The 24,177-nt window shown below is 46.6% G+C and overlaps 1 protein-coding gene across 14 annotated transcripts in view; it reads left to right on the forward strand.

Annotated features, from left to right (window-relative positions):
* Positions 1 to 24,177, forward strand: part of LOC119436607 (nose resistant to fluoxetine protein 6-like) — a 211,581-nt gene that overhangs the window by 48,303 nt on the left and 139,101 nt on the right. For 3 of the 14 annotated variants that reach the window (XR_007464436.1, XM_049659050.1, XM_049659039.1), the window contains exons 10-12: positions 15,290 to 15,369; positions 18,071 to 18,193; positions 20,243 to 20,577. The exons of 9 other annotated variants lie outside the window; for them this stretch is intronic. Coding sequence is in view for 4 of the 5 variants with exons in the window: in XM_049659050.1 (XP_049515007.1) it covers positions 15,290 to 15,369; positions 18,071 to 18,193; positions 20,243 to 20,577 (538 nt within the window). In the remaining variant the exon portion in view is untranslated. The remainder of the gene's footprint in view (positions 1 to 15,289; positions 15,370 to 18,070; positions 18,194 to 20,242; positions 20,578 to 24,177) is intronic. 2 more of the 14 variants (XM_049659055.1, XM_049659042.1) reach the window with 2 other exon arrangements.

Below are 24,177 nucleotides of genomic sequence, written 5' to 3' on the forward strand. Positions count from 1 at the left end.
CTGAAGAGAGCTGTTGCGAAGGTAGGTTTTGAGGTGCTTCAGCGTAGAAAAGTTTCTTTGCTCAGCAGGGTGGCGGGGGGCCCGGGCCCCTAGCCTCCCCCCCCCCCCACCCTCCGCCTGGCCACGGGCCTGCTTGAAATATCTGGAGTTCTTTTATACCGCTAATCTAACACTGAAAAACTTAAGAAGACGTCTCCAGCGACAGCCACGCACCGTGAAAATGTCGCCGTTTGATCATAGGCGCAGACGATAGAGTAAACGGCTTATGTTTCACAGTGACCTAGTTTTAGTGATTTTCGTGAAGGATCTGCAATTCACAAAGAGCTGTTCCGACAAACAACTATATTATGATCATTTATATATGACAATATGGACATTTCAATCATGTTAGCCTCCGCGAATTATGACAACAGTTATGCAGTAGAATAAAATCGCGAAAGATTGGGCTAGCACTAATAGATAGATAGATAGATAGATAGATAGATAGATAGATAGATAGATAGATAGATAGATAGATAGATAGATAGATAGATAGATAGATAGATAGATAGATAGATAGATAGATAGATAGATAGATAGATAGATAGATAGATAGATAGATAGATAGATAGATAGATAGATAGATAGATAGATAGATAGATAGATAGATAGATAGATTAGATAGATAGATAGATAGATAGATAGATAGATAGATAGATAGATAGATAGATAGATAGATAGATAGATAGATAGATAGATAGATATTTTTACATATCTAACTACGCGCCCTCGGGAGGCGGGCACCAATGGGCGCATTAATACAACGTAGGCTTGGCGTACGCAACGGCTTAATCGAGTCTCATCCATCACAGCAGCACCTCTACAGGCTCAAGCGCGGTCGACACCCCTGATAATGCGATTGTCCGAGACACTTGTTTGATGCCGCGCGAAGCAACGACACGACAACGTATGAGCGCACCATTTCATCATGATGCTATCTCGAACGTGAAACGCTCTGGCAGCGTAAGGACGGCGGCTTGGAGTGAGGGGGGCACTTAGTGCCCCTCCCGAGCGGAAGGCAGCTTGCACGCCCTCTGTACAAATGCCACCTTTCCTCTCTTCTGTTTCTCTCTCTGCGTGACAAACATGAAGAATGAAGTCAAGGCAACGTCGTTCACAAAACGAGCAAACTTGTAGCACGTTCGCTATAGCGATTGCATGTGAGGAAGCAGTGAGGGCGCATTTACAGTTTATAACCTACGTACCTGCTCTGTAAATTGGCTGCTGTATACGTTTTGCGGGAAATGAACAAATGAGTATAGACTGACACTATATACAGCGTCTCCAAGGGTGCTCCGATGAAGGAAGCGTGACTCCGGCCAATTAGGTCTTTCATTCAGAACGACCGTGACATTATTTTCAAGTTCATCTGGCTTCGTCGTGCGCCACTTGCACAAGAAAAAAGAAAGGAGACGCGAAAGCCATTTCGTGAGACAAATAATATTCTTCCCAGGGAACGTGGCCGACAGCACTACCCTTGAATGATAATTTAAGTCAGGCATAATAAGGCAGTTTGAACGCCATACCATCCCGCACATGACAAACTGCTTTCTTTCTTTGACTCATATCCACTTCTCTCCTACACAAGCATCTGTAAGGGTAGTACATATTAACAGTGATCATTGGTCGGCAAACTCATTCATAAGTCGACTCACTCGGACTCTCTCAGACTCTCAGCCACGCGTCAGTCTGAGTGAGCCTAAGCGATTCAAAGGTGGCGTGAATGAGTCCGAGTGCGTTGAGGTGAGTCCGAGTACGTATGAGTCTGAGTGGAAGTGAGTCGACAGAAGTCAAAGTGGGTACGTAGTCTAAATGTGAGTCAGGCCCAGTTAATCGGAGTTCGCTTGAGTCTGAGAGAGTTCAAGTCTGACTCTCGTGTTATTCCAAATGTTTTTCAGTGGCCAATACTACATGCAAGGATGAGATTAAATGATCCTCAGTGAATCTTTCTGCTATTTACAAGCAGTGTCTATTGGAACCAGTAAGCCTGACCGAGGTCACGAGAGCAAAGTATTGGTGTTGAATACGCCAAATTGTATACATATGTAAGGTGCCGTGTTATGGAAGTACACGTACGCATTACACAGTAAGTTTTGCAGGCACTTCAGTACCTAGTGGCTGTACACTGAACAAGTTTAACGTACTTAAATAGAGGGAGCCTTCCCCACCCCCTTCCAATCCATTCATTCACGCCCAGGCACACACGAATGGGTAATACCTGAATTATACCAAGGCAATACGCTGTTTTTTTTTTTTCATTTTAAATACAGATCTGACACCTGATTCACGTTTGAGCAAACACCGTTACTGTGAGCCGGTCATTTTGTGTCTGGGTGAGTTATGAGCCTGCTAATCTGAGTCAAGTAAGCAGTGTTACTAAGCCCCATTTTGTGAATGTGGGTCTGGGATTCCATGAGTTGCATTGAGTCTAGGCAGATGAGGTCATGTGCCTAAGTGAGTCGGTGATTCATACGTGCGCGCCAGTTTCCTTTACATCAAAGACACAGGAATGAAATGAGCAAATTTAGAGCATTTCATTAACCACTACCACAAAACCTTCGTTTCACATAATTGCCGTAATGTGCGTTAGATCTACATCATTTTTTTGCCGACCTATGCTAGTGATAGTACAATTTATCTTCGTACGAGAGGGTGGCCGTGCAAATGAGCGACTAAGAATACGGTGTGAATTAAATTTGGTGCCCAAGAATGATTTTGCATTCTTACACTGACCGTTTCTGGCATTTCCCAAGTCCCTAGGCCGTATTTTGTGAGGATTATTTTCGTCTGATTCTATTCATTTCTTATCATCCGTCCCGCGGATTGGCCAATCCAGGTGAAAGAGCATGGCGTTGTGTGAAGTATTGACTAAGCGCAAAAAAAAAAAAAATGGAAAGAACTCGTTACAAAATACGGCCTATGCGCGCAGGTTGAAAGATGGAACTAATGTATACGGCGCCAAGCGACAGAAAGCCACGTTGAAAAACGAAGTATCCACCAATCAACCTCGTTTCCAGCAGCACGGCTTGCGCGCCCATACGAGGTCTGTTAGAAAAGCATCCGACCTTATTTTTTGTTTGCGAACACCTCATGGATATGAAACAAGCGCGCTTGCATCAGCCGACCTTGAACCTCCGTGCGCATGCGCGAATTTTTTCCCGCCTGCCGATAGCGTCAGTCGCTGGGACGCAGCCTTTGAGTGAGGTAATGCGCAGTGCTCTAGTCGGGTTTTTTTATTGCAAGGAAAATGGCGGAGCGACTGGAGCAGCGCTACTGCATCAAATTTTGCCAGAAACTGGGCGCCAGCCAAGTGGAAACCATTCGGAAGATTCAGACGGCTTTCGGTGACGATGCTATGAGCAGCACACAGATTAAGGAGTGGTACAACCGGTTTAAAGACGGCCGCACGTCGGTGGAGAGCGAGCCACGCTCCGGTCGGCCATCAACATGCCGAAATGACCAGGTCATTGCCGAAGTGAACGCTGTGGTGATGCAGGACCATCGTGTGACTATCCGAGAAATTGGGGAAGAGGTGGGCATCAGCACTTTTTCTGCACATTGCATTATGACCGAAGATTTGGCCATGAAGAGAGTTGCGGCGAAATTCGTGCCGAAGCTGCTCACGGTGGAGCAAAAGCAACTTCGTGTTGAAGTCTCACAGGACATTCTGGATTCCACAAACAGTGACCCTTACTTCATGAACACCATAATCACTGGTGACGAGTCTTGGGTGTACGGATACGACCCGGAAACCAAATCCCAGTCGTCACAGTGGAAGCATTCCAGGTCACCAAGACCAAAGAAGGCCCGCCAAGTGCGCAGCAACGTCAAAGTGATGCTCACTGCTTTCTTTGACTCCCGCGGTGTGGTACACCACGAGTACTCACCACAGGGTCAAACAATCATCAAAGAGTAGCACGGGGATGTCCTCCGTCGCCTACGTGATGCTGTGCGGTGCAAGAGACCGGTGTTGTGGTCAACAGGAAATTGGCGCATCCATCACGACAATGCTCCTGCACATTCCTCGCACTTGATTCAGACTTTTTTTGGCGAAAAACCAGACCCCTGTAGTTCAACAGGCTCCTTACACTCCTGATATGGCCCCCTGCGACTTCTGGCTGTTTCCCAAAATCAAGAGGCCATTGAAAGGAGCGCGATTTCAGACAAGAGAGGACATTATGGCTGCAACGACAGCTGAGCTAAAGTGCATTCCGAAAGAGGCCTTCTCGGAATGCTTCCAACAATGGCAGCACCGCTGGGAGAAGTGTGTGGAGTCCCAAGGAGACTACTTTGAGGGTGATTAGGTTTCCAACGCTCCAGTTATGAGTTTTTTTTTTCTTCGGCCAAAGATCGGATACTTTTCTAACAGACCTCGTAGAGCAGCAGTTATGACATAACTAATAACGCTCCACCTAAAATGGCCAGGTCAAATTGTTCCTCTCCTATCTCACTGCGTCGGGTGTCCTTTTCCTCTGCGCTCGAGCCCTGTTGCTCCCGTTTTCCTTTACACACAGGTTTTCTCACATGCGCCTTGCCATAGCAATGCTTTCTACAACTGCAGCTAGAGAACGAAAAAACAGGGACTATACTTTCAAGTGCTATTTCTACATGTACTATACCATAGCAAAGAGAAAGCCACGAGTAGGATAAGAAATTATCCATTTAGTGTATATGCTAATATGCATATTTTTCGATCCTAGCGTTCCCTGCTATTTGTCCGTGCCGTCCGCTTGCATCGGAGACGTGCATGCATCCCACTGAGATGTTCCAAAGCAATAATGGACAATTACCAACTACTTAACCACATTCTAAAAGCGATAGACTCACGGAAAATCTGGCCGGCATAATGTAACGATTCTCTTCTAATTATTTTCCTTTTCGCGCCTTGTCAGTGACCGGAATGGTTCTCTATGCGCCTACGTTATCCCCATGATCGGCCGGTTGAGAGCAGTGAATAAGAAAGAAATAGAATCGTGCGAAAGGAATCAATACATTATACCAGTGCTTGAGTCAAGTACTGCGCCAAGCAACTCACTTTTCGATGGGCCACGCCTCATGCACATACCTTAAACTAACCCTGTGCCTCCTCCATCTCTCCATCACGCACTGCGCAGTATTACTTCAATGATGATAGCCCTCCGACCACCTCTTAATATCTTGTACAAACTCTCTCTTGACGTAACCCTCGGGCTACTCGGCGACGTGGGAGTTCTGTGCGATGGTGCCTACGATACACTCATCCGTTCCCTCGCAGCTGTAGAGGCGCTTCGGCTTTCTCATTATCAGTGAGGCATTGCGCAATATCCGCCTCGGCTTCGTCGTGCTTCAACAATTTCTACCTGTTTCGCAGAGTCATTGCTTCTGTACTACTGCCACCAAGACAGCAGCGTGCAAGTAGGACAAGTTAAACAAGATTTTGACCATGCCCCATTCCGCGTTGATGCCCCCGCTTGCGAACACCACCGCGATACCTTTGCCCACCAGCCTTGCTGGCTTCCACATAGTGTAAAAGGGGCTTTACGTCGTGTATGACATCAGCGCCAGTACATGCAAACATTTTCTAGAGCAACGAACTTACCGATTCACTGTAATGGCGACCCGGTTCCTTACCTTATAAATGTTTGACGCAGTAAAATACTCAAACATGGTATCGGCAGGGCCAGAGAACTCTTGGTTTAGGAGGAAAACGTTCTTTTGTCGCGATTAGTCGTCGGAGGCTGTTCAGCACTTCGTGTTCTCACCTGATGTATATTCCGCATACTTCTAGTGGTCCAAGAATTTTGCGGTGCAGCTGCATTGTAAGCGATGTCTGCGAGCGCCCCTGCAATACAGTGAGAAAATCCAGGAGATGATTTCACAAGAACAGGATGCGCTTAGTCTGCATGCTCATAGCGCTGTTGTAATCCTACTTTTCGCATCGCTGCTATAAGGAAAAGCACTATTCCTAGGACACAATGTGTGGCACATCACTTTTCTTGTTATTTTTGCTGGTGATTCGGACCACACGCAATAGGAAAGAAGCACTGCGCATTCGCAAGCAACATGTGCTTGACACAGATGCATTGGGTTTCGGTGCGTGAAAACGTCTGTAGAATTGGATCAAGGGTACATGTAACGCCGGTCGAGAGCACGCAAACCAGCATTTCACCTGGGCCTAAGTGTTTTGCGGTTGTAGCCATCAGTCTCTCAGTGAGCAGCCACAGCATGATCAGCCGCTGGCGTGCACGACTGCAAAGGCACACTGTAACCGCGCACTCAACAACCGGCGTCAAGGTTCCCATCGAATTTCTGTGGTGTGATCGATGGCTTTCTTGAAGGACTGAAGGGATTACGAAAGCAAGGGTAGTTCAATGCCACACAATAGCTTAGTAACGTCAAAGGTTGGGCTATAGGTGGTTTTATACGCTGATATACTTATACTGTATATAATATAGCGCAAGTAAATAAAAAAAAATTCCCACTTGTAGCTACTGCGTCCGACTCTGCCTTATATATGTACGTAGCGCTTGTCTATCAATAATTCCTTGCGCATCACAGGATGCATTTGCGCTGTTATTGGTGCGCATGATCAGGTTTATAAGGACGGCCGCTCGTGATCCTGCGCTGCGATCGTGTGCGATTATCGTGACCGGCTGTGAACGTGTGTCTGTGCTCTCTCTCTCTCTCTCGCTATCTATTTTCTTTTTCTTATTTTTCTACCTCCCTGAGTTCAGAGTAGTAAAGCGGATTTTCTGCTGTGGTAACCTTCCCTTTAGCTTTCTCCTTCATTTACCCCCGTATTCAGAAATGCATCTTAACTTGAAGCCCATGCTGGACTTGATCTAAATGGCGCCCGTCGTGAACGCGCTGATGGAAGCGCAATGAGCTCTTGGGCACGTTTACGCCAGGCGTCTTTTAGATCAAGTCAAGCGTGGGCTTCAAGTTAAGATGAATTTCTGAATACGAAGGTAAACCTCTCTCTATAAGTGCCCGGGCGAAGACGAATATTCTCTAACAATGACATAATAATTAACGCGCTGATCAATGGCTAACAATTGTTAAAAGCAAAAGGCTTCGTTATTCGTTATCTATCTATCTATCTATCTATCTATCTATCTATCTATCTATCTATCTACTATCTATCTATCTATCTATCATCTATCTATGCTAGCTATAGCTAACTGCATGCAACTTGCATGCGTCGTGCGGGTCGTGTGTTTTGAGCTAACACTTCGAGTTCTGTCCTCCGATCAGCTACAGACCTGATGCTGGGCAGTAGCGATTTCAGAAGAGTGCTCTGCCATCGCATATCTCTCACAAAAGGTCCTGCTCACGTAAAAATTCCACTCGTTTGCCGGTCCTGGTCTCAGGCAGTGGCTTCAAACTAATCAGTAATCGGTCTTCAAGCATAACATACACAGTTATTCGCAAGCCACCTACAAAGTGCTCGTGAAGGGAAGGGGGCACAGAGAAAGTTGCTTAGCTTGCACTCTTTTACACCACCTAAAGCTGCACTAGTTTTTGCGACAGTAATGGTCATTACATTAGAGCGTGCTTCCTGTTAATAACATCAACCAGCGGGAACCCGTTTATTTCTCGTCGATAGACTGTAGGTGCATATAAACGTCACATACGGGAAAGCAACGGCCCCACCGCGCTAAATAGTGTAGGCGTGTACAATGCAACGATGACGATTATTGTGCGACAAAAGTAAAGCTCAGAAGGTGCAATATCGTTAAAACTGCGTTTTCGGTGAGTAATCAAGATGAGCAACTTGTACCTTGCATGCGTCGTGCGGGTCGTGTGTTTTGAGCTAACACCGCGAGTTCTGTCCTCTGATCAGCTACAGACCTGATACTGGGCAGTATATAGTGGTTTCAGAAGAGTGCTCTTCCATCGCATATCTCTCATGGCTTGAGAAACATTTCAGCAAATTCTAGAAACTAGTGGGTTGGCCATCGAGAAAAGTCGTAATATCGATCAGCCAGTTTCAGCGGAACTACGCAAGCGCTATGATACCAGCGGCGGGAAAATAATTCAAAAGCGAACGCGACCAGGCCAAGCGTTACGCTAGACACGGCAGCCCGACGAGGCTCCTCTGCCCTTGACCGCGAAGACAGCGCGCGTTCGCGCGACGGCTCGTTTCGAAGAAAAAAAAACGAAAAGCTCAACCAAGAGAAGCCACCACGCCTGGTGGCAATTCCGTGCAGCGCAGTGGAATGGTCAGCCGAGCATCTTTGTGTCGCGCGCACATTTATCATGTCAAAATTGGCTTAACGGGATTCTACAGCACCAGAGTCTCGTGACCTAGCATTTCTCTTAGTGTTTTTCGCGTTGCGTGATGTACCGTTCAAACTAGGTTAATCGCTTATAATTATATCGTTGGGTCTGTTATAAAGCTTAGTAATGCTGACACTATGTGAAATCTTCTCGCTGTTCCTTCGCGCACAAATGAGAACAATGCAGTCATCACACGGCAGGTATGCGGAGTACGACAAATGTGAAACGAAGGTTATTTTAAAACCTGGCTGACAGGCAGCAAGTTGAAAAGTTGCAATTATTTTCATGGAGAATATACTATGTAACACCGCACCAAAACGTATTTATTCGCCTCCTGCGCACCCATCCTCCTTAAGTGGCATTTCCGCAACTCATTATTACATGTACATGAGCTTTGTGGCATAACCGCTATTAACGATTGTGAGAGAATGGAATAAACTGTGAAATAAGACTGTTACATTCTTTCTGACCCTGAATCTTTTTCGTTCTGCGCTGACTTAACTTTTCTAATACATCGCTGTATTCTTTTATTGATTCTTGAAAATTTCACGTCCAACATATATGCATGTCGCTTTGCACACTGGCTTAAGAACTATTTAACTGTCAAGATAACAATTAGGGTACGAATAATTGTTAGTTCTTACTGCTTGTTTTATTTGTCTCAGGTGAACATCAAACCGACAACATATTTGAAAGAAATTTACAAAGCTATACGGCACGTCATAAATTTTTATGTTTACCAGTTCAAGGAGCAGTGTTAAAGGCGCGTGTTCGATACATTGGTGAGGGGCGGAAATATTATTTTCTACTGAGAACACAGAAATAGGGCTCAAAGAGCAGAGAATTTCGGAATTCTAGACTCAAATCCCATGCATAATCACCGAGTGCGACATTGCACAGAAACTTTTTTTTTTCATTTTACGTAAGTGAGATATTTTTCGAGTATTTTTCGTACAGCACCCATTTTTCACTATCAAGCGCGCAATTCAACAGGTGTTAATGCAGCAATAATACTTTCTCAGGTAGAAAACATTTTTCACATTTCACTTCGAAGTAAACATCCTTATTATTTTTTACGAGGAGTATCGGATGTGGTCGATCGACAAAGCGTCTAGTACATATAAAATGATGTGTCCTAGAAAGGGGCACTTGATCGCGAGGCGTATCAGGGTGCAAGCGTTGTTACGCCTCGTAGCTTTGGGATTGGCCACGCAGCGAGAAGCGGCTGAAATGGCATATGTGGCGCATGATAGTCCGTTGCGACTAGTTTTATGCAAAGGATACATTAACGATCGCACGGCTGAACACAAGACTCGGATGGGACTGTGCGCGCGAGCTCTTGTTAATTCTGTATGGACCATGCCATGAGGACCATGCCACGGCTGGCTGTAGCGTTCACAAAGGCTTATTCGTTCCACATTGGGATGAGTGGCACACCTTCATCCGACACTTGCGAGTGTGAGAAGTATTTCAAACACCCACTCTAAATCCATCCCCATTACGACGAGCAGAACTTCCTGCTCCGCACCACGTTACATCACCTGGACTCTAGGTCATTCTCGTTCACAAAGGTACATGGACCACTGCCATATGCGTCGAAAACTCGGAGGGCGACACGTGCGGCACTGCAGTTCCTGAAGTCGACAGACATGAGTAAGCGGGCTTGTAGTATCGATGTGCAGATCCGAATGCTCGCATACTCAGTGTTTTTTGTAGCGTTAGCTACACTGGCCTAGCCAAGCCCGTTTCGCGCGGCACATCAAGAGCCGTGCTGCGCATGAGCAAGGATCAGTGATGTCACACGGCTTGCGCACCGGAGCCACCGGAGCCGGCACCTCTCGCGCACTCCGCCGCCGCGCGCGACTCACCGCCGCCGGTCTGCGCATTCCAGAGGAGTGACGTCGTAGCCGTGGTAGACGCACTGGCGCCGGCGCGCGCTCGCTGTGCAGTCGCCGTCTGACACTGCGCTGGAGCCGCTGCGCTTCTGACTGGCGTTTGCCAGTGTGGTATAGCCATGGAGAAGGAGAGCGCAAATGCTGCTCAACAGCGCAGAAGAACGGAGAAGCTTGACTTATAAGAATAATCTTATCTTAAGAATAATCTTAAGAATAAGCTAAGAATAATCAGCTGAACCTTTGCTAACGCTACGTATATCCTGGCATAGCCGAGCTAAGCCACTGCAACTTTTTTTTCTTTTTTTCATCTTTCAACCCACTTCTCCCTTCGTAGGGTAGTAAACCGGACGGGCGTCTGGTCGAAATCCCTGCCTTTTCTTCTCTCCTCTCTCTCTCTCTCTCTCTCTCTCTCTCTCTCTCTTGTATTGGGCGAGTTGGTCCATAACAAAAGTGCCGAAGAGTAGCGCAATAAGACGGTACAAAAAAGGACACTAAAATACATGCGTGGGATATATAAAGGACACCCGAGTCATTCTTGTCTATATATGTCCTTTCCCGTCCGGTCTATTTGCGCCGACCATCGCCGTTCCGCACAATACAAAATCCGTGGCAACTTGGAGGATTAGCTGCTCGCGCACATTTCGGCTTGGAAATCGCAAGCGCCAACTCGCGAAAGTATCAGCGCCCCGAAATTGTTTTGCCTCGCGTTTGAATCTTTTTTCCCGCGCCCATATACTTAGTCCCCGTCGAGGGCAGGCTGTCGTGCCATGATCCTTCATGGCCCTTCACGTGTAAACGGCACACGCTGGAAGAAGGAAAACAATCCTCAAGCAGCGGCGAAAGAGAAAGCGTATATTCTGGTTAAATATTTTACGGTACATCCTTGCTCGCGCGCCTTCCTATCAGTCGCTACTTCACAAAACCATTGAGACTGAAATGATCTGCGGGCATCCAGCCATGCATCTACACGTCCTTGTTCCAGTCGTTCCGACGTTCGCAGCGCAATGACAGAGTCACCGTTGCTGAAGGAGGGCATGGTCGACGATGGTTTTTCGACTCTCCGAGCTGCTGGGACGGCCTCTTTCGTTTCTCCGATTGGCCTTGTGAGAAATCGTGAGCTTTCGTGCAGCGAGAAGGCAGCAGCGCGGAACACATCCATCGGCGATTTCTGCCAACAACACCCCTCTCTACTCCCCCGCCCCTCCTCTTTTTCTTCCCGATGTCATCACGTGTAACGTGCTACACACCTTACCGTACGGTTTCTGCGTGTTGCGTGGGGGAATGTGTCTGGCTTTTTAACTGCGTGCGTGCTGAAACCTTGCGGTACTCCTGTTTTGCGGTGAGTCGGGACACCAGGAATATACTCGTATAGCGCGGACCTGACCCCGTTCACGCTTCCCGCCCACCATGTACCTATATCTATTCCTTCTTGCGGTCGCTCTGGCTGATGTGTTTTTAATGAACTTTAAAAACGATATGACGGCCTGCACCGAGCAATAATGGTTATTACAAGGGAAAAAAACCTAGTCCAGCAGTAAGCGGCAACTAGGAACATTTGAATGTGACGACGACTCAAAGGCAATGCTGAATGAATAATAAGAACGACCCCACCATAGAATATGTATACGCTGTAGGTGTTGCGATCGAATCTTAGCACACGTAATTTTCTTGTCAGTATCAGCTAAGGGTAATTCATGAACACCAAACTTGTGCGCATTCTTGCGAAAACGCAAGTTTTAAAGGACAAAGTTGATGCAGTAACACTCATCTACAGAGAGCGGGATCTGTACACCATGTTTGCTAAAGGTGGGGGCTCAGTCAGTGGAGACTGCTGGATGGAGACAGTCTTCTTTCGAGCACGCTCCGTCGATGAGCAGGCAGTCACTCTTGGCTCATCTCGCAGTGAAGTCTCGCTTATCGACGATTTCACCCTAATGAGAAGATTCTGAGCAGTCGACACGAACAGGTGCGCAACAATTAATAGTGGGCCTTATCTTCAAGCAACACTTGAAAGTGAACTAAGCTGCGTGATGTATGTTAGTTATGCAGAACGATGCCAACTTGGTAATTGCTTACAAGAAGCACGATGCAATAGCTATTGTACTACCAGGCTCATGTAGTACAGCTGCTCAGCGGCGCTTTTCACCAAAATGCACTTATCTATTGCACTAAAGAGTCTGTTCAAATTCCCCAGCCCTTGAGAGGATTCTCCGTGAAGAAGAGGGAACATATAAGAGAAGATAAACAAAAGTAACTATAACATGTCATACTTACTAATTATAGGATATAACGTAATAGCTTCTCGCAAGAATCTCCAGACTTCAGTGTCTCTTCTATTCCCCTCAACCGAATGACTGCGAACAGTAGTGTTGAGCTCACCGAATCCTCGATGTTTACACTCCTACGTGATCGCTGCCTAAAATGTCAATTTATGTGAAGTGTCGTTGTCGTGGCAATAATAATAATAATAATAATAATAATAATAATAATAATAATAATAATAATAATAATAATAATAATAATAATAATAATAATAATAATAATCCAAACGCTTACTCCAGGATGTATATAAATCACGCCACTTAAGAGAGTTGAACTCTTTAAAATACACAGAACTCGTGCAATCGTTGAGCACTCCGACATGACACCGTGGCTCCCCGAAAAATAAGTATTTAAATAAAATAAAAATTGTGAAGCCATAGCCGAAAGCAGGTTACATACAGCATAAATGTTTCCGCAAAATCGGATGAGCACCTCTGCAGCCGAGAACATACTATGTATATTCACGTAGCTTCTAGGATCGCATTAGTCTGCACATGGTCATAAATGAATGACCATGTGCCGACTAGTGCGACCATGACCATGACCTCTTACACAGGCGTCGTAAGAGGTAGGTATGCCCACACCTTGCTACAGTGTATCTGGCTCCGAATTTTGACGCCTCTCTTGTCTGAAATAAATCTGTTCTCTGGTGCATTCACATATAGACAGCGGCCGTGTCTGGAGCTCATCACTTCTTGTGCGATTTGTGCAAAACCAACTCAAAACCAACTCAGCCGCCACCGCTACAAATCGCTTTTTTTTTTCTCCGATAGCTGCTAAGAGCGTTATGCGAAACGCCGTTGAGAATGGCTCCGTAATCAGTTTGGCCATCTGAAGTTATTTTTAACGTGCATCCAAATCTCGGTGCACGAGCATTTATACATTTTGCCGCACCGTAATGCGTCAGTCGTGACCCGAAATCAAGTCCGCGACAAGCGGGACACCATAGGAAATTAGACATTGCGGCGGGTAAGAGAGGCATAAATAAGATACGAAAAGGGTGAGGTTAACCGGAAGACAAACATTCAGTTTGCTACCCTGCGCAGGGGTAGGGGCAAGTGTAGACAGAAAGATGAAAAGGAAACACACACACACACAAATGGTTGAATCCTCTTACCGAGGAACTGGTCGTAACACGAAAGTGAAACGTGTATTCTAAGAACCAGTGGTAACCTTGTTGCACATTCATAAAAGGCCATAAAAGTGCAGTCTTTTTTATTAATTACAGTTTAGCTCGAAGGGCGAAGCAATGGCAGCGATAGGAAGCACTCGAGGCCTGTGCTGCTGCGCAGCGTAAACAGCACCCCGGAGGTTACCAGGCGTCATAGGTATATCCGACTCGACGGTGAGTGCGTATGTGGCGAAACTGTCAGAGCTCCGGTGGCATCACGCGCGCGCGCCCATTCACATGTTGAAAGGTGAGCCGTCGCGGCGCCACCGAACGGTGACGGTTGTTGGGGATCACCTCCGAAAAAGCGTAACGAACGCGCCAAGAACGCACTACCATCTTTACTATCATCATAGATGACCAGTCTACCAGGCATTACCAGGCTTTTTTTTTTTTTTTTTTTGCTACGCAATTACTCAGTGGTGAAACGAATTATACCTCAATATCCGCATTACAACAAATACACGTCATGAATTGCCAAATTTCTTTAATAAAGTAAAAGCTTTATAAACTTGCTATGCCTACTTTCCTAACCATTAGAAAGGCACAAGACGGCAAGTATCGCCATCTCGTGGATTGCGTGACGTACGTAGATGGGACAGACTTTCGGTGGAGCCAAGCGTAAGACACTTTAGTGTTAAAAAGAACACGGGAACATTAGATTCGTTCAGCTAGGTCACTTGAATGAATAAACTTCAGCAATGCCTTCGTCGCCTTCTCGTGGGAAGAACGTACAAGCAGCGGATTATCCGATTCTTCTAATACTGCTTGACACGGACAGTCGGTTCCCGAAGCAGCTGTCGAAGCAGGTTTCGACGTCAAGATGTGTAAATAACTTCCGCAGTGAGCTAAACATGTTTCATGCTTAAAATTATCTACGGTATTGGAAAGATAGCATGTGTAGAAAACTTTACAAACATTTTACATTCGATGGCTGTGAAGCGATGGGAGCCCCATGCGTGTTTTGTGTTTTTCTTTTATTGCGAACGAGAGGCTCCTAACCCGCAGGGGCTCCTAACATCAAGCTGACTTTTCTTCTTTATTTTAGTGAGTGCCCGTTTTAATTTTACACTGAAAAGTCACGCAAGCGCTTGCACTGTGGCGCGCCACGCAGGTACTGAGCACCGATCTTAGTGGAGGCATAGCTAAAATTTACCAAGGCCGTAGCCGACACGTTTTGCCTTTATAGAACATGCACACAGGCACCAGGGCGTATCTTCACAGGGCCTCAAATCTGCGTTCTCCGCTCGGCTGCCTAAAGAGTTGTTAGTTTACCGTGTTGGTGCTAGCTGAGACTGTATGCGAGTGCCAGGCGAATGCGACGTTGGGCCAGTTGGTTCATGCTTGAAATATGGATCTGGCGCCGAAAAATTAAGGGAAAGAAGAGACAGAAAGAGCGCCGGTGAGGGCGCTCTAGCTGTCCCTTCTTCTTTCTACTTAGTTTTACCTAAGTACACCTGTGACTTACTTTCTACTTAGTGCCTTAGTACACCTGTGACTTAGGCACGCCTGTGCTTAGGCACGCCTGTCGGCGGCTGGTTCAAGAGGCCCTCCGAGATGAACAGCCCTGACAGATGCGGCATCGGTGGCTTTGTTTAAAACGCAGTGCCTCCCACACTTGTGGTTCTACGCGGCTGACTTGCAACTACTGGTGGGCTTCACTCCAGCGGTCATCCTTCTCGTCAGGTGAGTTCACTTGTGACACGTTCGCCACTCACCGCTAACGCAGAATACGGAGAGTTTAAAACGAAGGTTTTAAAAAGTCAGAAACAAATCATGTTCTCAAGCTTCCTCAGATCAATCCTGTTGCAGTTCTTGACTTGTGAGCCGCATGTCTTCATTTACAGAGAAAGAGAGAGGGGGGTGCAGAAATGTTAAAGAGTGTTTTGCTGGCTACCCTACGTTGGGGGAGGAAAGAGCGAATAGAAAGATGAGAGATATATAGACCTCGGAGGAAAAAGGCGGTGACTGCGTGCGCGCGTGCGGAGAGTGCCACGCAGTCAAAGGCGTTCGCACATGTCGGTTGTATTTAAAAGAAAAATTGTCTCCATTGCATTGTGGGCTGACGAGTGGTGAGGTTGTTGTTCAAGTATAGCGTCTGAATGGATAGTAGACGATCGTCCAGTCATCCCAATGCGTTCGAGGGGGACTGTTTTCGTTATAATAAAACCAAGTACAGCGGCAAATTAAGTGGTCTACGCTCTCTACGCTGTCCCAGACATCGTATCAAGCACTATCAGCCATTCCAATGAGTGTTACATATGGATTTGTGAGGGTGACTCCTGCGTCCATCAGCCGACACACAAGATATGTCTCACGTTGGAGCAGTTCGGATGTACATCTAAGTTGAAGCGATGGGTTCAGTGTGCGCATTCTAGTGCACCCATTTGGTGTATTCCACTCGGCCAATGAAAGTGTGCGCGCCAGAAGACGAAGCTGCCTCGCAGTGTTTGTCTTTGAATAGGGAATTACAACGCAGTGATCTTCTTCGTGCTACCCGCCGTGGTTGCTCAGTGGCTATGGTGTTGGGCTGCTGAGCACGAGGTCGCGGGATCGAATCCCGGCCACGGCGGCCGCATTTCGATGGGGGCGGAATGCGAAAACACCCGTGTACTTAGATTTAGGTGCACGTTAAAGAACCCCAGGTGGTCTAAATTTCCGGAGTCCCCCACTACGGCGTGCCTCATAATCAGATCGTGGTTTTCGCACGTAAAACCCTATTATTTTTTTTCTTCGTGCTATGTTCGAGTATCGTTGTTTGCGCAATCATGCAACTGATGGTGCAATGGCCAGGTGACCGGTTAAAAATAATTTCATGACGTCTTCCTTACACTTAGTGGTTAGGTTGCATGGTTTCCCATGTCAACTGGCCATGAGAACCATGTCTAAGTTCTGACTCCGCACATATAGTAAATCCACCTTTGAGTCACAAAAAGCGGGCCATTTTGTATAAGACTATTTATAAGACTACAAGACTATTTTTATAAGAACACATGTGATGGGAATGCCAGGAACTAATACACGATAATGACAGCGAGACCTCCACCGACAGCCTCCGCGCGCGATGGCAGGCCGCGCTGCTAAGCTGGAACCTGGAAGACCAACTCTGGGCAGTCCAGCGGGCCAAGGAAGCCGCCGGGAGACAAGAACTCTTGGCCCTAACCTCGGCGGGTGCTCGAACTCACTCACTCGCCGGATGCGAATTGTTCTGATTCGAAATAAAGTTTTCCTCACTCACTCTATAAGACTTTATGATAGACTGTATTGCACCGCGCAAAGCTGTGACTTGTGCAGCTGCAGACGTCGTAATGTCTGAAGTCTTGATCCGTAGTGTTATTCTTCTTGTATGTGTAACTACGGCCCCGCCAAATCAGGTAGATGTAGTGGAGCCGTGCAGTCAAGATGGGGGTGGAGTCGCTGTATTTCTCATACAAGAGTAGTGAATACTTGCTTAAGTGCAGCCGACTGTGCAGCCGACGGTGTGCATTCTTTTTCTACAAGTCGCAATTGTAAGTTGCAGTTGAATACATTTCAAACACACGCCACGGACGAAACTACGGCCTGGCCGCTGGTGCAAGTCCCAATTTAATGGAAGTACGATGTGCACGGACGCTGCAGTTACGCTGAATTTCGTATGGAGTATTCAGTATATGGAAAAGCTTGCGATACGGTATAGGTGTATCGTACATACCGTATATGTATACCATATAGAATACAGTATGCGGTACGGTGTCTAAGCGGCAATGAAGCCGAGGAAATACATGAATGAATTTTCGAATTGTACTGCCGAAATAATTCACAATGAACGTTAAATTTGCGACGATCCTGCAATGTTTAATAAGAGAAAATGAAAATGAAAGAAAATAAAACTTGCCGTCAATGGGAACCGAGCTCACTATACTTGCGCAGGACGATTACTAAGCTCAACCAAATAAGCTACACCTACGGCTGGTTCTCTGTCCACTTTCTTTGCTATTTAAAGTGTTAGGCTGACGAGAATTTGTTTTCCAATGACATGCGTGTTTGGACACACAAACAGCCCCTGCGTGTGTCCATACGTCTTCCAATCTGACCCTGTCTCTCGCGCTGCTTCACCGTTCCTAATGTGTAACCACTATAGTCCAAGCTTCCATTCTTCTAACGAAGTAAAAGTCCACAAAGCGTGCACAGCGTTGTTACGGAAACGCAGTGCAATAACGACGGTTCCTGCGGCTTCAGTAAAGCCACCTGGCTCCAGTAATAACCTGGTAATCATGGGGGAAAAATCATAGCGAACAAGTATCAAGATCGCGCAATATTAATATACTAATCTCCACGGAAAGCAATGCTTAAGCATGGCTTCGAATATTTCACTGCGCCTAAAACGCGTACATGTGTGTCCTTGCAGGTGGCCCAAGGCAGGATTGGCACTGACACTGGCCATGGTTCTGGCGTGCACCGTGTACATCGCCCTGCAGACACTATACAGCGACCTCTACCCTGTTGCCATATACTTCGCGGAAGACGTCATGTACGTTTGTGCATTCCAACCCTGCTGAAAAGTATCCGCATGCAGTTCAAGAATTTCATACATTTTCTGTACTATTCTTGCCCAATTGACAAATATTCAGTGTCAATTCTGCACTACATATTGTGCTATATTCCTTTAGGAGTACAAAAAAATAGTACAAAAAGTATATGCATATATACGGAGTCATTGTACTGCATACGAGGCATTTTGATAAGGAATACTCGGTTCGGGAGATTATTTCAGGTACCGCCGTCGCAGCCTGTCACTGGCTGCGTACACGTTTGGCCCTGTGTATCCCACTGCTAGTTTAACTCTGCTATACGTCCTCAGATAGCTGTATCACACCTGTCAACCTGCGAACCTCAATATTCATAACAATCCTTCGTGCACAAAACCGGGGAGGGGGGTAGCACGTATTGCTGTAGTGCTTTCCTTGAGCACACGCCTCTTGTGGGATACGTAGGCACTTTATTAACGATGGTTTAGCTTTAGATTCAGCACACAAGTAGCAGCAGCGGCAAAGTTGGAACAGCTGAGACTGACAAGAAACGCGTTGTTTTTGAAATCACAGCAAGACTTTCAGCGACTTTGCTATTGCAGATTTCGCCTTCTTCAAAAACTTGTCTGAATAAAAAACAATGCAGATTATTCAATTTGAATAAAAGAACGGATGCTCGCATTAGTAAAAAAATCATGTGACCTTTTTAACGTTTGATCTGTGCAGCCGTGCGTACATGCATGTACACACGCACTCACACATCAGCGCGCGCGCGCGCATGCTATATGCCGTGACGACGATGGCAACCTCTGACATCACTGACACTAATTCTGGCCAAGCAGTTGCTTTTACGAGCTGCAAAAGCACCGGTAAATCACCCGGTACAAGCCAAAAAAGAAGTAGCTTTCGTAAATTGCGCGGACTAAACCGATCACCTGTGGCAAGCGATGGGCAGCACAAACAGAACAAAAAGTCATGCACACGCTGCTGCACACACTCCGTCGTGCACATGCACTGATGTCGAAGCATTGTGTGCACGACGAGAGAGGAGGACCGGGCAACTTATAGCAGCAAACAGAGCAGATCGCACTGCACAAGTTCAACAAACAAATAACTGATGACGACCTCTGAGCCGACTACAAGTAGCAGGAAAATCGTCAGTGGCGGAGGAAGCGCTGGAGCTAGACTCCATATATTAACAGAAGACAGACACATACTTCATACAGTACAAGCTAGTTTCAGTATACATTGATTTTAATGAGATTTAAAGTCCAAAAGCAACACAAGATTTATTAGGGGCGCCATTGTGGATGGAGGGCTTCGTATTAATTCTGATCACCTCGGGATCTTATTGTGCAACCAAAGATCGGTACTGTAGCGTTTTTACATTCCGCCTCCATTCGTAATGCTACTGATGCAGCTGGGAATCGAATCCTCGTCTTGGTGCTCAACAGCATAACGCCATAGCCGCGGCAGCGGGCGAGTTTCAAGAAAGAAAGCGTCAAAATTACTTCGGGCACGCATTTTTATCAATGAAATGCATCGCGGTATAGCGTGATTTATTAAAATGGAAATAGGCACTAGTACTAGATCAAATATATTAGCTGCATATTCCATTAGGCTCTTACACTATGCTTCGTATACCTCTTCTTCGCCTGATCTGTTGCACTCCTCTTGACGTGGCTAATATTCCTTGTTAGCGTACTAAACATACTCATGCCTAATTTAACGCTGTGGCATGTTTAGCCCTACGCACACATTAAAAGAAGACACTCGACCGTAGGAACAGCCGGAATGCCTTTGCGAGGCTATATATCCGCCTGTGGCAAGCAATTTCCACCTCCTCTGGGTAGAAAGTCCATCACTAAATTTCCTTTCCAGTCGGGCTGCTAAGGAGCAGGCAATTTATTAATCTTAACTGCGTGATACCGGTATGTTATACGCCGTTTCTGCTCAACCCGGTGCGCATACCTTGAGGCTGCAGCGGAATAAAACGCGCCACGGAGCGCTGTGCGGGCACAATGTCGGAACCAGCTTTCTCTGTCATGCAGGAAGTCTCGTCGCACGCACACGGAAGTGTTCAAGAGGCCCTTCTCGCACGCGGGCGCCTTCTCGCTGGGCCTGCTGCTGGCCTACCTGCTGCGCTCCTCCGGGCGGCTCGGCCAGGACGCCAAGAAGTCCCCGCGGTGGGCCGGTGGGGCGTGGCGCGCCGCCGGCTGGGCAGCGGCCTCAGGATGCGGCTTCGCCGTTCTCCTGGGGGTCGAACAGTGGCACAAGGGCCTGCTGCCCGGACCAGCGGTTGCGGCCCTCTACGCGTCTCTGCACAAGACGGCGTGGGGACTGCTCGTCGCTTGGGTCGCCTACGTCGTCTGCACCGACCGAAGAGGTACGCCGCGACATCACATATACGATTCCAATGGCAGCTTTCCACTGCCCACCTTGGGTTTATTAGCACGAAAGTCTTACCTTGACCAATGCACGGATCTATCTATCTATCTATCTATCTATCTATCTATCTATCTATCTATCTTTTCACACGAGTTGTTACACATCATATCATAATGGTTAATGGAAGGTGCGCAGGCCTGCACAGAAACTGCAAATATATCTGGTAGAACCCCTGATTGCTCATGAGAAGACGCATCTAGTTTACTTTCTCTCTCGTAATATTTGTCCCTACACAGCTACAGAAGATAATGGGCATCCGTTGCATGGGCGAGGGCAGAGCCCTTTCGACAATTCACGCGCGTCATACTCTGCACAGTCTGCAGATAAGTAGCAACCGTTGCATATTCGTTATAGTTTAGCACGCAGCAACAAAAATAAAATGATGTACGCGCAAACAAGAGTCAAGGATAACACTGCGGCATTTCTGGTGGGAGAAGACAAATATACAATAAAATATCCACGAAACCAGCGAGTGCTGCTCCAGAAGTTCAACGACAAGATGCGCCATACGCTTCACGTTGACATTAGCCATGATGCGTCGAACTGTGTCGAAAATATGCGCGCCCGCTCAGTCTCACGTGTACTCGGTGTGAAGAGCGAGCGAAAGAGGGAAATAAAGCTGACACGACCAAACGGCCGTACGCCGCGGTCAGCGGGCACATCATAAAGCTATAAAAAATGAACAAAGGCAAATCTTGCAGCTCAGATAAAGGCACAAAGTCAACAGAGTACACAAAAATAAAGCCTCGCACGAAAACCGCAAATTAGTCGTGAGCCTTTCTTCCGTGACTTTTCCCGAGGCACACATGCGATGACTACTGTCCGTCCTCTATTATCAGAAGTTCTCAGTGAGATGACACAGCGAGGGATGCATTTTAGTGTGCATACATACATACATAGATATTGACACGACCTGTGTCTCTTGCCAAAGGTTTTCTTTTTCTTTTTGCTACCTAATGCAGATGGAAATTACCCTCGGAAAAGGACAGAGTACTGAAAGGGGGGGGGGGGGGGGGGGCAGTATATGTATACAAGTTTCTGGCAAAAGTATGGACTGTGATAATTTGCACCCATACGAATACATGAGGTATCGCTGTCTGTTTGCACAGAAGGACACTCGAAGACATATGGTGTGAAAGGAAAATTTAAAAACTGCATATCGTGGCTCTGTCGGTATATAGCGTGTCTGAGTAGTTGAGATATCCCGTTCGAGACATAAAGGATCGGCTTTTATCTCAATGTGGCACCACCACCAGCAGGCAACGAAAGAACCGTGTCCATGTGAGCAACGTACAGCGCTGAGTACCGAGAGGCTGCGGGCTCGAGGCAGATTTGATTCAGGTTTCATTTGCATTCATTCTAGCCACTTTTCACATAGCCGAAATAAACGCGCTTAACTTTGGGGTATATACACTCTAAATTACGGCGTTTATGGTTTAGCTTGCGCTACAGGAATAATCGCCATCAATATTTTGTTCATTTCCTTTGTTAAACGCATTGCGTACGCTGCTTCCCAATCGGGAACGCTATGACACGCTGAAACGCACACGGCGTACCTGACAAAAAAAATGCCGGGATCGCAGCGCAGAAATGAAATGCATGCAAGATTGATGACTTTAGAGCGTATACGTTACGCTGAAATTTCTGCACCGTAAAGCATTAAAATGGGCACAACAAAGCGCCCATTTCACCTAACACAAAATACGACTAAACGTAAATGTATTTGAAGATATCGATCAAATTTCTCAAGGGACCACTTGATTTACAACACTGAACATCCGGGAAGAGACATCGTCAAATATGGCACCATATTCTCCGTAGGCGCCTGTTGACAACTCAAGGCGTGTTACGTGGTCATTTTAAGATTAAGGAATGCTGATCTTGATCTTCACTTTTTTTCATTTATCATTTACTTTAACAAGTTGCCCGGGTCGTCTGTCTTCTCTGCAATCTTCAATTTCTCATCCATCCCCCTATATCCTCTGTGCACACATGAGTCACAACACTCCAACGCTGTCCTTGCCATCCTTGCCGATGGTCAAAAAAAGTTATTTACAGTTTTTTTCACGTATGCGCCGTGCTTGAAGTCAAGCGATCTGTCGGCCGTGGCAATGAGCAGCCTCGCAGAAAGGTATGCCACTCGCAGATGGCAATAATGAGCTAACACCACAAATTGAATCACGGCAAGCTGCGTTCACACTTCGCTTACGAGTAATGCAGTGAAACAAGACAAATACTTCAAAGGAGGAAGTGCAGTACTGCTTGAAGCGGGTAACATCTCCTCTCATGTGGAGCCGTCCTTCCATGGTGCTGGACACTCTACAGTTAGAACTAACAATAGGATTTGCATGCGCAATTTGCGCCTGGTGGAACATCGAGCTATTCACTCAAAGTGCGCACAATGTCGTCTAGCTTCACCATTCATGCAGCTCAGCATTGCACAGGTAAAACGAGCTCTCAAAGAAACAAAAGAAAGAAATGTTACCAAACAGGCACTTGCACCCACACCCAACATAAGCACCCTTATCTATCACTATCGAAAAGCTCCTCATAAAGTGAAAAATTAACGCCTGGTGACCAAACCACTGTCGAGGTTTCCGTTGTTTTGAACGCTGGACATTCCAAACAAATTGGATAGTTCACCTCCCTGCATGTGTATCTGATCGCGACTGGGTAGAGTTGTTGTTTCACACATCGCAGACGTATAATGTCGTCGCTCTAAAGGAGTCAAATGTACCCTTACTTTGATCCATGCATACACGATGCGGAAAGCTCTGTCCCATCCTGTATGCCGTGGTACAAGTGCAAACTTTTTCTATATACCAAAAAAAAAAAAAAAAAACTACCATCGTAGAGTGGAAGACCTTTCGCAATACAAAGTGATTTCTTCGTCTGTGTGAATCGGGACATGTAATCGACGTACACAGTCATCAGGAATTGAGAACAGGAGAAATTAGTGAGAACAGCCATATCGGCTGGCTACGATAAATTTCAGTTGCGACTACATTTGATCTTAGCCATTTGATCTTAGTTGCGACGTGAGGTGGCATCATGTGAAAATGATAGAGTACCACCTGTTAAAGGCCCCAGGAGTTCAAAGCGCTGATGCTCACGATATCCTCCAAGTGAATAAGCTGACCCTCCGTAGATGAAAAGTGGTCATGGTCTCAGGGTGTGCGCCTTATCCTGACACGGCGTAGTTCCTTCAGCTTTATAGGACGAATATAAACAGGGCTTTTGAGGCGACTGTACGCGGAAAAAATAAACGGTAGGCCTAATAATTTATCGCTATCCTCTCTTTCTCTCTATTCGTGCGTGCGTGCGTGCGCGTGCGCGTGCGTACCGCGCGCGCGTGTGTGTGTGTGTGTGGTGTGGGGGGGGGGGGGGGGGGGGGTAGAAGAAAGGGAACCGAGGGGCCTGAGCTGCCAAGATACGTTGTCCCTGAGTATAGAGCCGCCTTAGGGGCTCTATAGGGTGGCGGTAGAAGAAGGCTGTCCTCGCTCCACCACAGCATGTAAACCTTCAGACGCCCCAAAGC

The sequence above is a fragment of the Dermacentor silvarum genome, chromosome 1 (genome assembly GCF_013339745.2).
Source record: "Dermacentor silvarum isolate Dsil-2018 chromosome 1, BIME_Dsil_1.4, whole genome shotgun sequence".
Classification (NCBI taxonomy): domain Eukaryota; kingdom Metazoa; phylum Arthropoda; class Arachnida; order Ixodida; family Ixodidae; genus Dermacentor; species Dermacentor silvarum.